We start from the raw sequence: 17,087 nt of genomic DNA, 5'->3' as shown, positions 1-17,087 counted from the left end.
TACATCCCCTCTAACCAATAACAGCCACCACACCTATCAGGAAGTAAGAAGAGACAAGTTTGGAGTTTATAATTAATCCACTGTTTATCCAACCCACAGTGGTACAGCTCTAGGTTGAATGAAAACGTTAGCGTGACAGGGAACGTTAAAGGGCATAATGTCAAGTAATTCGTCAAACAACGTGTCATTTTATTACATACAACCTGTTGTTTTATTACAGTGATGACCACATCTGATTCAGTGTAGGCTAGGCCTATTCAGAAATGTTGACATGTGCAATTGTTTTCATTAAGGACAAACACAGTGGGATAGTGGGTGTAGTTTGATATTCATAAAAACAAACAAATGAGGATGACAAAAAGGATACAGTTCCATGTGTTTTATTCCGCCTGTATAGGAATGCGTTATACAATCTGTTTTATTGGTCTTGCAGTGCTGTGTTTTTATCATGAGTTCAGGACGATGGTTTTATGGCGTCATTCATTGTGTCAAAGGACAAGCTTACTTCTCACAGTTATACAATAGGTTACTGTGTTGGTGACAGAGACAGTGCGAAGTTTAAAGGCGCTCACTCACATTTGCACTGCGTGAACACTTGAGAAAATGGCTAGCCTACGTCAATTTGTTACGGCCTTCACTGCGCCTAAGGGATTCAGTTCGATTGACATACCCTGTCTATCGACGCGCTGAGGCATTCAGGGACTTACCGGAAACCAAACTTTTTCTTCAAACTTGTTTCGTAGCTGAGTCGAACGCGTCGAAAGAGGAAAGAAAAAGACAAGACCGTTCCGCGTCCAAACTTTTACAGTTCCTTATTTTCTTCCTCATATTCGAGTCATGTTGGATAATAGTTGGTTGCTGTCTAAAATAAGTGAAATACTGACTTTTTGTCAAGAATAACGGCCGCCTTCGAGTGTTATTCCTCCACACATAGTATAACGGATATTCGTTTTTATCATGGAAGACGTGAGTATTCAGTCTATTGCATTGTTCTGATGGGCGGCATTGGTGGAATCTCGGTCGGCTATGGTTGGTTTTAAATTAAATAAAGGCTACAGGTCTAATGAAAGTTTAACCTTAGTAAAGATTCTTACATTTTCTCAGTGGCGACATAGGTCAATCTAAACACTCACGGAGGGGTAGGAAAGTAGTCTCAAACTCATCATCATTCAAGGTCAGAAAAAAAAGAGTTAAACGAGCAATGTAGCCTAGATATAAAACAATCCGCAGTTTATTGGATGGACACTACACACTACATATAGCCTGTTGAAGTATCGGCGAAGAAAATAATAATTTGTGTTTCATCAAACTGATATGCTATGCGTCAACAGGCTCCAACAACGCATCGTACTTTTCACAGTTCAAACTCAGGTGCCAGGAGCTGATAAAGCCACGCACCTGACAACCTGCTGCTTTCAACGGTAGCTTACTACTGCTACTGGGGCATTTACAGTGGTTTCTCTCACCCCTCCGTTGCTGGCTGCTGCCCCTGTAGCCATGGAGATGTTAGGGGAGGAGGAGGAGGGGTTAATAACTGTATTTTTACATTGTAATAACTACATTGTAGCTATGTGGATACATTTTAGCCTACAGGGTTAGGTAGGTTACTTTCTAAATGTAATCGGTTACAGTAGGGTGGTACACAATTGGCCCAGTATCATCCGGGTTTCGCGGTTGTAGGTCATCATTGTAAATAAGAATTTGTTCTTAACTGACTTGCCTAGTTAAATAAAGGTTCAATCAAAAATAAATATAAAAAAACAGTACTAGTTACCTGTCCAAAATTATAATCAGTAACATCATTTTTGGATTAACCAAATTCAGTAACATAATCTGAGAGGCATTGGAAGAAGACAAAAATGATCCATCAAACGCATTTGGTGTGTCATCATAGTGGTCTCTGAACTTGTGGTCAGACTTGCTCTGGTGGAACAAATTTAAACTTGCGCGTTTTTTCAATGCTTTGATGCATTGCAATGCATTTGAATGTCATTGAGAAAACAAACATCCTTTCTGAATTTAATCCAAGATGTAATCATCTAGTTTTTCAAAACTATCTGTAATCGTATTACAATAGTTTTACTGGTAAAGTATCTGATTACAGTTACAGTTCTTTTCAAACCGATAACATGTAACCCAACCCTGACCCTACATTATTGCCTACTGTTTAGATAAACTGTAGCCTACCCCTCCGGTACAGTAACTGATCCAGTGTCAGCTCTTGGGTCAAGCTCTTAATGAATATGTTGGGGTAGGCCTATGTGTTATGGAGAGCTGATCTCAAATCAGTTATTGAATGTGAACAAAGTCACCATACCTACAACCATGGTCAGTAGGCCTGACACCGCAGTGTTGTCTGGGGATGCAATGCAGCTTGGGTCAGACTGAAAGAACTACTGAGTCACCTGATATGTAAGGCTCTCGTCCTATCCTGAATGATCCTACATCCTAAATAGGCTAGTTAGAACAGAAGAAGATGTACTGCTTTTAAAACTTCATCTGGAGGCCTATTTTCCCTTCTTTTGTTTGAATGTACTGACGTTAAAAAGAGTAGGCCTGAACTGACAAGCAGTGACCTGTGTGTTTTAAAGATGTCTTTATGGGATAAACAGGCCTACTGTATGTGCAACAACTCATATAGCAGCTCAAAGTTGCAAGCCGTAGATGACATTGAGGCGAGTTTCCGGAAGCTGCTACTAGAATGAGGAAGTCGAACAGAGCAGTAAAACAGTAAATCAATCAAAATTGGCTACTTTGCAACTTTTTGCACACACACATATACACACACTGGTGCAAACGCACACAGACGCACACACACACACACACACACACACACACACACACACACACACACACACACATATACATACGCTGGTGCAAACACACACACACACACACACGCGCGCGCGCGCGCTTGCGATGCAGTGAAACTCTTGTCATAGTAGCCTATAATCTCTGTTAACCCAGAAGTCAGCTGCATGGTTAACTTCTGTGTTCCTACAAATTGTGAGTTCTGGCAGAAACGAAATCTCCACCTTGCAACAAGAAACTCTCAGCCAAAGCCCCCCCCCCCCCCCCCATGTGGGCACAGGCACGAAGCTCTCAAGATGACGCGGTTTATGCACCGCCTTCACCCAATCCTGATACGTCCAAATAACCAGTGACAAAACCCTTAAAACGGAACTAATGCTGCTGTTATCTCCCACATCCCAGTCAGTCCTGGCAGATTCTCTCAGTCTAGATGCTGAGTCACTAATGCTGCTGTTATCTCCCACATCCCAGTCAGTTCTGGCAGATTCTCTCAGTCTAGATGCTGAGTCACTAATGCTGCTGTTATCTCCCACATCCCAGTCAGTCCTGGCAGATTCTCTCAGTCTAGATGCTGAGTCACTAATGCTGCTGTTATCTCCCACATCCCAGTCAGTCCTGGCAGATTCTCTCAGTCTAGATGCTGAGTCACTAATGCTGCTGTTATCTCCCACATCCCAGTCATTCCTGGCAGATTCTCTCAGTCTAGATGCTGAGTCACTAATGCTGCTGTTATCTCCCACATCCCAGTCAGTCCTGGCAGATTCTCTCAGTCTAGATGCTGAGTCACTAATGCTGCTGTTATCTCCCACATCCCAGTCAGTCCTGGCAGATTCTCTCAGTCTAGATGCTGAGTCACTAATGCTGCTGTTATCTCCCACATCCCAGTCAGTCCTGGCAGATTCTCTCAGTCTAGATGCTGAGTCACTAATGCTGCTGTTATCTCCCACATCCCAGTCAGTCCTGGCAGATTCTCTCAGTCTAGATGCTGAGTCACTAATGCTGCTGTTATCTCCCACATCCCAGTCAGTCCTGGCAGATTCTCTCAGTCTAGATGCTGAGTCACTAATGCTGCTGTTATCTCCCACATCCCAGTCAGTCCTGGCAGATTCTCTCAGTCTAGATGCTGAGTCACTAATGCTGCTGTTATCTCCCACATCCCAGTCAGTCCTGGCAGATTCTCTCAGTCTAGATGCTGAGTCACTAATGCTGCTGTTATCTCCCACATCCCAGTCAGTCCTGGCAGATTCTCTCAGTCTAGATGCTGAGTCACTAATGCTGCTGTTATCTCCCACATCCCAGTCAGTCCTGGCAGATTCTCTCAGTCTAGATGCTGAGTCACTAATGCTGCTGTTATCTCCCACATCCCAGTCAGTCCTGGCAGATTCTCTCAGTCTAGATGCTGAGTCACTAATGCTGCTGTTATCTCCCACATCCCAGTCAGTCCTGGCAGATTCTCTCAGTCTAGATGCTGAGTCACGGGAGATGAAGTAGTATGGAATGTAAATTCATGGTCAAAAAAAGTACTATGCCCAGCAAGGTATGGTACTTCTAGGAGCTTCTCTCAGCTACATAAACATTGATTTAAACAACTGTGTCACAATTGACGTGGAGCAATTGATTTTAAAAGAAAATGTTCTTAATGACCTCAGAAAACCCCTTGCACACAGAGGTTTAGCCCTTAGCAGCACTATCCTATTACAGTAGTGTAGTGTTAGTGTAGTGTTAGTGTAGTCTTACATTAATAACCAGAGTGCAGGGGTGAGATAAGGACCACCATGCAGTCAAGGTTTATACTACAGGGGTGCCTGGCAGTCCCATAACAAATCAGGGCACGTTCATAAACATGAAATATTGACCCAACACCCCCAGAAGTGTTAAAGGTACAACCTGTCATTTGACCAGCCTGACCCTGCCACTTGGTTTGGTAAACTGAGGGATGAGGCTGGAGAAATGGAACCACTCTCATATTCAGATGGACTATGAATTCCAAGACTAACAGTCCATAAGAATGACTTATAGTGTTAACCATATTTTCAAGCTATACATGGATTGTTTCCAAAGGTTTATTGTAAAGACCAAGGGCCAGTTTAATGGAAACTGACCTGTTAGTCCTGGACTAGGCCTGGAAACTAGCCCTGAGAGGAAATCAAGTCAGCCATCACTATGTTTTCACATCAGTATAACTATATGAACAGCTGGACTAACCACACTGAATGCCCTATATGTAGCTATACTAATGTGATCTTAATTGGTAAATGAAAGACCCTATTAGGTAGGACTGGCGGAAAGGGTTCAGCTGTGTGTCTGTGCAGTCTCTCTTGGTAGACATTTCCTATAGCAGATCTAGGATCAGCTTACCCTACCCACACATTTCACCTTAATCATTAGGGTTTAAAACTCAAAACTGTCCTCAGATCAGTGTCTATGGGCAACTTCATTCTAGTCCTCTGAGTCACAGCAATAGGTTGACAGGCCATTCCTCGTGGGCCGGGTTTATATACACCGGTGTGGCTGGACAGTGTCTGGCGGCTCAGTGAAGGCCACTGCCTGGCTAGCTGCCTGTTATACACAAGCAGCTGTTTTAGCACTCTGTCACTGACCCCTCCCCTCTCTCCCCTCATCCTCTCACTTCACTCTATCTTTCTATCTCTGACTCTTTCTCTGTCTGTTTTTCTCAACCCCTCACTTTATCTTTCTTTCTGTCCCCCCCCCCTCTCTCTCTCTCACACACACACACACACACACACACACACACACACACACACACACACACACACACACACACACACACACACAATAAACACTACCTACCCATTGGGCAAAAACTGTTCAATCAACGTTGTTTCCACCTCATTTCAACCAAAAAAGTCAATGTGATGACGTTGAATGAACTGATTGGATTTGCAAAAAGTCATCAACGTAAGGGCATTTCTCAACCTAATGTAAATCAAACTTAGACGTTGAACTGACGTCTGTGCCCAGTGGGGAGGTTCTTTTGGCTCAGTATCACTGACACCAACACTTCTTCGACACTTCTTCTGTAATTGTCAGTCACGTTCTGCTGTTGCTGGAAGCATGGCCATGGTGTGTGTCAGCCTGCTGGACCACAGTCTGAGGAAACAGACTTGCACATTATGTGAGGAAAACAATTAACCCTCTTTGACCACCGCTCAGCCTTGTGCTGCACAATAGTCAATTTCTGACCGTCGTTTCCCGGCATTTGGACTTGTGCTGCACAATGGTTGTGTGTGAGTAAGTGTGTGTGACTGAGTTCCCTCTGAAACTCTGATGGTGTTGTTGATACGTGTGTGTGTGTGTGTGTGTGTGTGTGTGTGTGTGTGTGTGTGTGTGTGTGTGTGTGTGTGTGTGTGTGTGTGTGTGTGTGTGTGTGTGTGTGTGTGTGTGTGTGTGTGTGCAATAGGGTATTTCTTTGGGACTTCCTCTTGTTTGTTAGTATCTTTGAGAGCTCTACGTCTCTCCTATTCCCCCCTCTCTCACCTCTCCCTCCCTCCCTCTCTCACCTCTCCCTCCCTCTCTCACCTCTACCCCGCTCTCTCAATTCAATTTAAGGGGTTTTATTGACACTGGAAACATATTTTTACATTGCCAAAGCAAGTGAAATAGATAAACAAAAGTGAAATAAACAATACAAATAAAATTAACATAAAAAATTACACTCACGAAGGTTCCAAGCGAATAAATACAATGTCAAGTGTCATATTATGTCTATATACAGTCTTGTTATGATGTGCATATAGTTAAAGTACACCTCTCCCACTTCCCCTATTCCCCACTCTCTCAAAGGATACTAAGGTGTCTTCTCTCCTCTCTCCCACTTCCCCTATTCCCCACTCTCTCAAAGGATGCTAAGGTGTCTTCTCTCCTCTCTCCCACTTCCCCTATTCCCCACTCTCTCAAAGGATACTAAGGTGTCTTCTCTCCTCTCTCCCACTTCCCCTATTCCCCACTCTCTCAAAGGATACTAAGGTGTCTTCTCTCCTCTCTCCCACTTCCCCTATTCCCCACTCTCTCAAAGGAAACTAAGGTGTCTTCTCTCCTCTCTCCCACTTCCCCTATTCCCCACTCTCTCAAAGGAAACTAAGGTGTCTTCTCTCCTCTCTCCCACTTCCCCTAATAGCTAGCTAAGTCAACCAGTGGAAAGGGGAGACCTTGTTAACTCAGATGATGTTGATTAGGACGTGTGGTGAGTTCAAGCCGGGCAGGGCAGCATGGAACTCAATTCATCCCAGATGGAGACTTTATAAGGAACACATGTCGGCTAAGGTGTGCCTTTTTTAAGGCCTTGAAATGAGGGCTCGGCCTCAGCCCATTTGGGATGGTTGTTGAAAGAGTTGTAAAGTGAATCAGATATTGCAAAGGCATAAGAAAAGGGAGGTTTTGGATTTGGCTCCGGCTTGGTTTTTGGGTTAGGTTTTCTCATGTGAAATGAGAATTTGGAAGACATCCATTTATGACACAATAACAAAGCTTGGCCCAATACAGTTTTATATTAATTGTGTATTTGCTCGTCTTATTTCAAACATCCTCAGAGAGGCACAAACCCGTGTAAACTTCAACTTCATAATGTTACACTCGTCATTACATGCTAGCATACGACAGTCATTATCAGATGTCATTTTGGGATGTCCACTGATTAACCAAGCATCTCTTCCTGTGGGAGTCGATATGTGGTAAAGCTAAAAGCAGATCCATGTTTGGAACTGTTACACCTTCTGGCATGTTCAGCTTGGCTAACTAGCTAACACTGCTAAAGTTGCTTGCAACAATGGCCGACACCACAGAGCTCTGTGAGCTTCCAACCAGTAAGCTCAGTTGGGATAACTAGCCAACATGGCTAATGTTGCCACTTGCCACAATGATAACTGTACAATCAAGGAAACAGAGACTGTTGCACTTTTACCAGCATGTTGAGTTTGGTTAACTAGCCAACATGGCTAATGTTGCCACATGCCACAATGTTGTATGACGTGAGTCCATTAAAATGTTGCACCTAACAGCATTCCCTCACTTTAGCTAACTATGCTAGCCAATGTTAAGCTGCACAATGGAAGACACAGAGTCAAGCCAGCTGCTGTAGTGCAAAATATCTCTTCTATAATGTACACTCTGAGAAAAAAAGGTGCTATCTAGAACCTAAAATGGTTCTTCGGCTTCCCTCAGTGGATAACCCTTTGAAGAACCCTTTTTGGTTCTAGGAAGAATCCCCTTGAGTTCCATATAGAACCCTTTACAGAGAAGGTTCTACATGAAACCCAAAATAGTTTGACCTGGAAGCAAAAAGGGTTCTCCTATGAGGACAGCTGAAGAATAATTTTGGAACCCTTTTTCTAACAGTGTAGATGTATCCAGCACCACACCCAGCATTATTGGCAGGGGTGAGCTGTACTGTCAGGCATTGTACAGTACACTGTGATGTGTTCCACTTTCCACTGGCCTGGCCTTCAGTGTGTGTGTGTGTGTGTGTGTGTGTGTCAGAGAGACAAAGGCCAATCAGTGCTTTCCTCTTTCACTTAGAGACAGCGATGCATGCCATGTCCCCTCTCTCTCATGTTTCTGTTTTCTGGACAATGCACTGTGGAAGACCAATGACTGCCTTTTATCTGTCTCTCTTTTTCTCTCTCTTTCCTTCTCTCTTTCTCTCTCCCTCTCTCTCCACTTCTCTGTATTTCCCTTCCTCTTTCTCTCTCTCTTCCTCTTTCATTCCTCTATCACCTCTAACCTTCTCCCTTCATCTCTTTCTAACTCCTTTAACCTCTCTGTGTCACTCCCCCTCTCTCTCTAGGCCTTTCCTCTCCTCACAGCTGTACCTTTCCTCTGTGTGCAAAGCGGAGCCACTCTTCCCAGTGCTGTCGCAGTGAAAGTGGAAAAACAGCTCGATGACCCTTTAAAAAGACATCCTGTGGAATTTCCTCCAATAGATTCGGAGTGCCTGGGAGTTTTAGACAGGCACCTGCAGTTGTTTGTGTTTTATTCTGTAATAAATGAGGACCAGTCACTGCGCAGTGTCTCCTAAAGGAGTTTGAGGTAGATAGTGCTGTGAGCTTTAGTTTTACGTTGTTGTTTCTTCATTGGTTAATATTACAAACGCAATCCAGTCTTATTCAGTGCTGGAAGTTTCATACTATGTTTTGTAGTAACTGAGTAGCATAGAAAAGCATTGTGATAGAAAGCATTGTGCTACAGCTACTCTACAGTAATCCTCTGGAACTGTAGTCAGCTTTCTCAGGTCTCAATACCCTGGTCTGGACTGGTATCTCCACGTATGGACAGCTCCATATAACAACAGGGTGGTGTTCATTAAGCAAGAAATGGAAGAAAACAGAATGAAACGGATGGAATACCTAGCAAAACATTTTACAACATTTTTGTTGTGTGCCCTTATGAACAGAACCCTGGCATTCTGCTTCAGATCTGTCCAGTTTCCCGATAGTGATGGAACTTAGGCTTACAAGTGTTTTAACATTGAATATTTCCTACAATGGCTGAAGATGTAACATACGTTTCCCAAAACACCAATCAGAGAGAACGTTTGCTAAGTGCGTTGTTGAGGCATTTGTCGATACTGATGCCCCATTTACATTGTGACGTATTTCATTGCGCTTCATGCAAGCTCTTTCTGCTACTGGACGGAGAGCATAGGGTTTCACAACCAATGCAAGACAAGATGGAGGAGAGCCTAGTCTCTCGGCAGAGATCACATTTATTTTGGGAGATTGCAAAATATGACCTTTTCATTCAAGACAGGAGAAACATATTGTTTCAGTTGATAATAAAACATGTTTAGTTACTTTTTCCTCAACTTGTTTCCATAATTTTCTGGCAAGTCAAGCTATCTTACAGAGCAGCTAGTTTGCTAGCTAGCTAAAAGCTAGGCTATACTGTAGCTAGCGACTTCCACCTAATAATTATCATTGAATTAACTAAAACGGCAACAGTCATAAACATAATTTTTTACATACTATTAAAATACTACTGACTTATACGAATGAGTCATTTTTTACAAGTTGCTAGCTATCCTATAAACTCATCATCGAAAACCACATATTTATATATTGGCAACTTTGTATTTGTAGTCAACTTTGTTCTGAAGTTATCAGCGGTCATAGAGAGGCGGATAAACCATGTGATTCTATGTTTAGCAGGGATCTTCTGTGTATAAAGTGACACAGGAGGGAAAAAGGCATCTTAGCTGCTCTGAGGCAGGCATTAGATTGCGAGAGTTTTTTTCAAGTACAACATTAATAACGATGCTTTTGGGATCAGCTCGAAGATTTAATGATTCTCCTACGAAGGTTCTAACGATGAACTTAGCCTTAAGATTAGAGGTCGACCGACTATGATTTTTCAACGCCGATACCTATACCGATTATTGGAGGACCAAAAAAAGCCGATACCGATTATTCGGCAGATTTTTTACATTTATTTGTAATAATGACAATTACAACAATACTGAATGAACACTTATTTTAACTTAATGGAATACATCAATAAAATCAATTTAGCCTCAAATAAATAATGAAACATGTTCATGATGCAAAAACAAAGTTTTGGAAAAGAAAGTAAAAGTGCAATATGTGCCATGTAAGAAAGCTAAAGTTGAAGTTCCTTGCTCAGAACATGAGAACATATGAAAGCTGGTGGTTCCTTTTAACATGAGTCTTAAATATTCCCAGGTAAGAAGTTTTAGGTTGTAGTTATTATAGGAATTATAGGACTATTTCTCTCTATACGATTTGTATTTCATATACCTTTGACTATTGGATGTTCTTATAGGCACTTTAGTATTGCCAGTGTAACAGTATAGCTTCTGTCCCTCTCCTCGCTCCTACCTGGGCTCAAACCAGGAACACATCGAGAACAGCCACCCTCGAAGCAGCATTACCCATCGCTCCACAAAAGCCGCGGCCCTTGCAGAGCAAGGGGAACAACTACTCCAAGTCTCAGAGCGAGTGACGTTTGAAACGGTAGTAGCGCGTTTCAAACTAGCTAGCCATTTCACATCGGTTACACCAGCCTAATCTCGGGAGTTGATAGGCTTGAAGTCATAAACAGCACAATACTTGAAGCACGGCGAAGAGCTGCTGGCAAAACGCACAAAAGTGCTGTTTGAATGAATGCTTACGAGCCTGCTGCTGCCTACCATCGCTCAGTCAGACTGCTCTATCAAATCATATACTTTTTTATTTAATTTTTATTTCACCTTTATTTAACCAGGTAGGCTAGTTGAGAACAAGTTCTCATTTGCAACTGCGACCTGGCCAAGATAAAGCATAGCAATTCGACACATACAACACAGAGTTACACATGGAATAAACAAAACATACAGTCAATAATACAGTAGAACAAAAGAAAACAAAAAGTCTATATACAGTGAGTGCAAAAAAGGTAAGTTAAGGAAATAAATAGGCCATGGTAGCGAAGTAATTACAATATAGCAATTAAACACTGGAATGGTAGATTGGCAGAAGATGAATGTGCAGGTAGAGATACTGGGGTGCAAAGGAGCAAGATAAATAAATAAATACCAGTATGGGGATGAGGTAGGTAGGCTGTTTACAGATGGGCTATGTACAGGTGCAGTGATCTGTGAGCTGCTCTGACAGCTGGTGCTTAAAGCTAGTGAGGGAGATGTGAGTCTCCAGCTTCAGAGATTTTTGTAATTCGTTTCAGTCATTGGCAGCAGAGAACTGGAAGGAAAGGCGGCCAAAGGAGGAATTGGCTTTGGGGGTGACCAGTGAGATATATCTGCTGGAGCGCGTGCTACGAGTGGGTGCTGCTATGGTGACCAGTGAGCTGAGATAAGGCCAGGCTTTACGTAGCAGAGACTTGTAGATAACCTGTAGCCAATGGATTTGGCATGGAGTATGATGCGAGGGCCAACCAACGAGAGTGTACAGGTCACAATGGTGGGTAGTGTATGGGGCTTTGGTGACAAAACGGATGGCACTGTGATAGACTGCATCCAGTTTGTTGAGTAGAGTGTTGTGGGCTATTTTATAGATGACATCACCGAAGTCGAGGATCGGTAGGATGGTCAGTTTTACGAGGGTATGTTTGGCAGCATGAGTGAAGGATTTGCTTCACTCGCTTTGTCGCTTTGTTGCGATATAGGAAGCCGATTCTAGATTTCATTTTGGATTGGAGATGCTTAATGTGAGTCTGGAAGGAGAGTTTACAGTCTAACCAGACACAAAGGTATTTGTAGTTGTCCACATATTCTAAGTCAGAGTCGTCCAGAGTAGTGATGCTGGACGGGCGGGTAGGTGCGGGCAGTGATCGTTTGAATAGCATGCATTTAGTTTTATTTGCGTTTAAGAGCATTTGGAGGCCACGGAAGGAGAGTTGTATGGCATTGAAGCTCGGCTGGAGGTTAGTTAACACAGTGTCCAAGGAAGGGCCAGAAGTATATAGAATGGTGTCGTCTGCGTAGAGGTGGATCAGAGAATCACCAGCAGCAAAAGCAACATCATTGGCCTCCCGGGTGGCGCAGTGGTCAAGGGCGCTGTACTGCAGCGCCAGCTGTGCCATCAGAGTCCCTGGGTTCGCGCCCAGGCTCTGTCGTAACCGGCCGCGACCGGGAGGTCCGTGGGGCGACGCACAATTGGCCTAGCGTTGTCCGGGTTAGGGAGGGATTGGTCGGTAGGGATCTCCTTGCCTCATCGCGCACCAGCGACTCCTGTGGCGGGCCATGGGTGCGAGCTAGGTGCACGGTGTAGCTTCCGGCACATTGGTCCGGGTTGGATGCACGCTGTGTTAAGAAGCAGTATGGCTGGTTGGGTTGTGTATCGGAGGATGCATGACATTCAGCCTTCGTCTCTCCTGAGCCTGTACGGGAGTTGTAGCAATGAGACAAGATAGTAGCTACTACAACAATTGCATAGCACGAAATTGGGGAGAAAAAGGGGTAAAAAATTCACACACAAAAAAAAAGAGCAACATCATTGATGTATACAGAAAATAGAGTCTGCCTTAATTATAACATAATAACACACAGAAATACGAGCCTTAGGTCATTAATATGGTCGAGTCCGGAAACTATCGTCTCGAAAACCAAACGTTTATTCTTTCAGTGAAATACGGAACCGTATTTTATCTAACGGGTGTCATCCATAAGTCTACATATTGCTGTTACATTGCACAACCTTCAATGTTATGTCATAATTACGTAAAATTCTGGCAAATTAGTTTGCAACAAGCCAGGCGGCCCAAACGGTTGCATATACCCTGACTCTGTGTGCAATGAACGCAAGAGAAGTGACACAATTTCACCTGGTTAATATTGCCTGCTATCCTGGATTTCTTTACGCTAAATATGCAGGTTTAAAAATATATACTTCTGTGTATTGATTTTAAGAAAGGCATTGATGTTTATGGTCAGGTACAGTCGTGCAACGATTGTGCTTTTTTTCGCAAATGCGCTTTTGTTAAATCATCCTCCCGTTTGGCTGTCTTTGTTAGGAAGAAATAGTCTTCATACAGTTTGCAACGAGCCTGGCAGCCCAAATGCTGCATATACCCTGACTATGTTGCAAGAGAAGTGACACATTTTCCCTAGTTAAAATAAATTCATGTTAGCAGGCAATATTAACTAAATATGCAGGTTTAAAAATATATACTTGTGTATTGATTTTAAGAAAGGCATTGATGTTTATGGTTAGGTACACGTTGGAGCAACGACAGTTCTTTTTCGCGAATGCGCACCGCATCAATTAATATGCAACGCAGGACACACTAGATAAACTAGTAATATCATTAACCATGTGTAGTTAACTAGTGATTATGATTGATTGACTAATTGTTTTTTATAAGATAAGTTTAATGCTAGCTAGCAACTTACCTTGGCTTCTTACTGCATTCGCGTAACAGGCGGGCTCCTCGTGAGTCAGGTGGTTAGAGCGTTGGACTAGTTAACCGTAAGGTTGCAAGATTGAATCCCAGAGCTGACAAGGTAAAAATCTGTCGTTCTGCCCCTGAACAAGGCAGTTAACCCACTGTTCCTAGGTCATCATTGAAAATAAGAATGTGTTCTTAACTGTCTTGCCTAGTTACATAAAGGTGTAAAAAATAATAATAATAATCAGCCAAGTCGGTGTCCAAACATACCAATTTCCGATTGTTATGAAAACTTGAAATCGGCCTTAATTAATCGGCCATTCCGATTAATCGGTCGACCTCTACGTAACATGCTTTTGGGAAACCGGACCCTGGGAAGTCTTTTCCGAATAACACAACTCAAAGAACCCCTTGTGATTTGATCATTTCACTTTTGTATTTCAGTTCCTAACTTCAAATGTTTTGAGATGTAAATAAATAATATTTTATTATGGGGATGTTTTTCTTTCAGCCGCTTGGAAGAAGTTTACTACTTTTACAATACTTTATACCTACTTTCTGCATGTTGATTTGTATGGTGCTGTTTTTTAATTTAAGTGTATCTTTACCCAAATCAAGTAATGTCATTTGATGTAGTACACATGCTCCACTCAATGTAGACAGAAAGACAAAAGATGGCCTCCTTACGTGACCTCAGTGTACAGAATAGGAAACTGATACTAAGCTGAAATGTGATACTAAGAAAAAACACCTGAGAGCAGAGAGAGAAAAGAGCGAACTGCCTAGAAATAAGTGTTTTTCTGAGGTGAGAAACAGAGCAGCAGAGGAGGAAGAGGTAGCGGGAGTGTAAAAATGTAATTAACTGTTACTAAATAAGAGTTGTCGGTGTTAACTTAGCTGCACATGCCTCAAGTGTCATCATTAACCACTATAGTGTCAGTTCTCCTACAGCTTGCAGTGCCCTTGGACTTACTGAGTGTCACAGCTCTCTGCAGTGCCACAGCGGGGCCTATTGAGAAGTCAGGTTTCAGGCGTTTACAAAACTCATACAAAGTCACTTCGTTTTGAGCCAGACACAGCACAAGAAATGTAGCAAGAGTATGAAGAGAAACATGCTCTAATACTTACTAGACACATTTTAGGTTTAATTAGGCCACGTTCCAATCCTTATGACTAGCTCTCCCTCCGTGTCTCTTTTCCTAAACAACCACTGATATTATGAACAGACCATACCATACAGGAAATACTATAACCATAGCCTACATAATGGAAACACACTTTGCCCTCTCACTCACCTGTAAGTGATGATGAAGGGAAGGAGGAAAGAGTATTGAGACATAGCCTCGAGTGTAAGTTTGCTGTGTGCGACTCTGATTTCCTTCCGCTGTTGTCCTCCCAGGAAGTGAAAGAGGACCCCACCAGGCCCAACGAGGACCCCACCAGGTCCAAAGAGACCATGTCCACATGGAAGGCCGGTTGGGTGAAAAAGGCCTCAGGCAGATTCCTGGCCAGCTATAAGGACCGCTACATCCAGGTGGAGAGGACGGAGCTTGTGGTGTACGAGAATGAGGTACGCTACATTTCTATAAACTATTAAAGGCCCAGTGCAGATGTCCCTGTGTTTAAGATATATTTACACACTATGAGGTTGGAATAATACTGTGAAATTATGATAATGACTGTTTGAAAAGACCGCCTGAAATATCAGCCTGTTTAGTTGGGATGGAGTCTTGGCCTGCCCGGTGACATCACCAGGTGGTAAATGAGTTAATAGACCAATAAGAAGGAGAGTTCCAAACCTCACTGCCAATAACAGCAATTTTTCAGTTTTCCCCTACTCACTCAGAACACTCCCAGACAGTCCTAGAATAATTATTGAAAGGCAATTAGAAAAATAGTATTGGAATTGGAATAGAATTGACCCCAACTCTGCAGGACACAAGTGAAAATAATAATAATATTAAACATAAAGCTACAATTGCTGAAATGAATGTTGTGATGTTACTACATTCATTATGATATCCTGTATCAATGCATTTTATTGCATGTCTGTCAGATGATATCCTGTATCAATGCATTTTATGCATGTCTGTCAGATTATAGCCTGTATCAATGCATTTTATGCATGTCTGTCAGATGATATCCTGTATCAATGCATTTTATGCATGTCTGTCAGATTATAGCCTGTATCAATGCATTTTATGCATGTCTGTCAGATGATATCCTGTATCAATGCATTTTATGCATGTCTGTCAGATTATATCCTGTATCAATGCATTTTATGCATGTCTGTCAGATTATAGCCTGTATCAATGCATTTTATGCATGTCTGTCAGATTATATCCTGTATCAATGCATTGTATGCATGTCTGTCAGATGATATCCTATATCAATGCATTTTATGCATGTCTGTCAGATGATATCCTGTATCGATGCATTTTATGCATGTCTGTCAGATGATATCCTGTATCAATGCATTGTATGCATGTCTGTCAGATGATGTACTGTTCTCTTTCACTTTTAATAACTATTTCCATAAACACTCAGTAGTCCTTCAATTTCCACCTGGCAGATTTATAAACATTAAACACACACACGTTCTTCTGGAATAGAACGTCAGTTAATTAAAGGTGCAATTTGCCCTTTAGAGTAAACAACGTTCTGCCTGTTTGGTGCAGGACCTTGCGACCTACTTGGAGAAAGTGGACCTGGAAAACTACGATAAGTGTCACGAGTTGAGGAGCGCCTTCACGAAGAAGAATAGACTGGTGTTGATACGAGCGGCCAAATCAGGGAATAAGGTGAGCACTATTTCACAACCTTGTAAGCGAGCAGAGAGACATGTCTCTGAATCTCTGAATCAAAAGGTCTGTCTGTTTGCTTGACAAACCTGGGTTTCAAATATTATTTGTTTTCTTTCAAAAACGTTAAGAGTTTGATCAAAACCAAGACTAGTTTTTGATCAAACTCTTAACGTTTTTGAAAGAAAACAAATAATATTTGAAACCCAGGATTGCCAGATGAGCGGGGATTGCACTTTTGGGAATGTTCCATTGTTTCCATTGTACCAGGAAAGCTCAATCAAGCACAGCTAAAACCCAGGTCTACTCCCAGAGGTTCATTTATGTCAGGAGCATTACTGTAAATGAAACAGCCATATGTAATGTTGGCCTGTGATGAGAAAACCATAGAATGAGAAATTGATCAAACGGACAAAGCTCCTCATACATGTGCAATGCATCAATTATTCAAACATTCCAAATGTCAATTTGAATGGAAATGTCTGTTCTACTGACTCACATTCTATGGTTGAAACTCAGAAGACAGATGCTGTCACATAGTGATGTCATCATCAGCAAGGCTTGTCTTGAGCTATTTCTTAACGGACACAAAGGAGAGCGATCTGGGAAATGAGTTGGACT

The 17,087-nt window shown here is 42.4% G+C and overlaps 1 protein-coding gene across 2 annotated transcripts in view; it reads left to right on the top strand.

Annotated features, from left to right (window-relative positions):
* Positions 1 to 324: 324 nt before the first annotated feature.
* LOC149983130 (uncharacterized) overlaps positions 325 to 17,087 on the top strand; it is a 32,729-nt gene continuing 15,966 nt past the window's right edge. The window contains exons 1-3 of one of the 2 annotated variants that reach the window (XM_090239113.1): positions 325 to 966; positions 15,065 to 15,235; positions 16,344 to 16,466. In XM_090239113.1, coding sequence (XP_090095239.1) covers positions 958 to 966; positions 15,065 to 15,235; positions 16,344 to 16,466 — 303 coding nt within the window. In that variant the 5' untranslated portion in view covers positions 325 to 957. Of the gene's footprint in view, positions 967 to 15,064; positions 15,236 to 16,313; positions 16,467 to 17,087 lie in introns of both variants that reach the window. The other variant, XM_090239112.1, reaches the window with a different exon arrangement.

This window comes from Oncorhynchus mykiss, chromosome 6 (assembly GCF_057628025.1).
Source record: "Oncorhynchus mykiss isolate SJ-2025 chromosome 6, ASM5762802v1, whole genome shotgun sequence".
NCBI classification, from domain to species: Eukaryota; Metazoa; Chordata; class Actinopteri; order Salmoniformes; family Salmonidae; genus Oncorhynchus; species Oncorhynchus mykiss.
The sequence above is the reverse complement of the archived record's forward strand: the minus strand, read 5'-3'. Positions and strand labels throughout refer to the sequence as shown.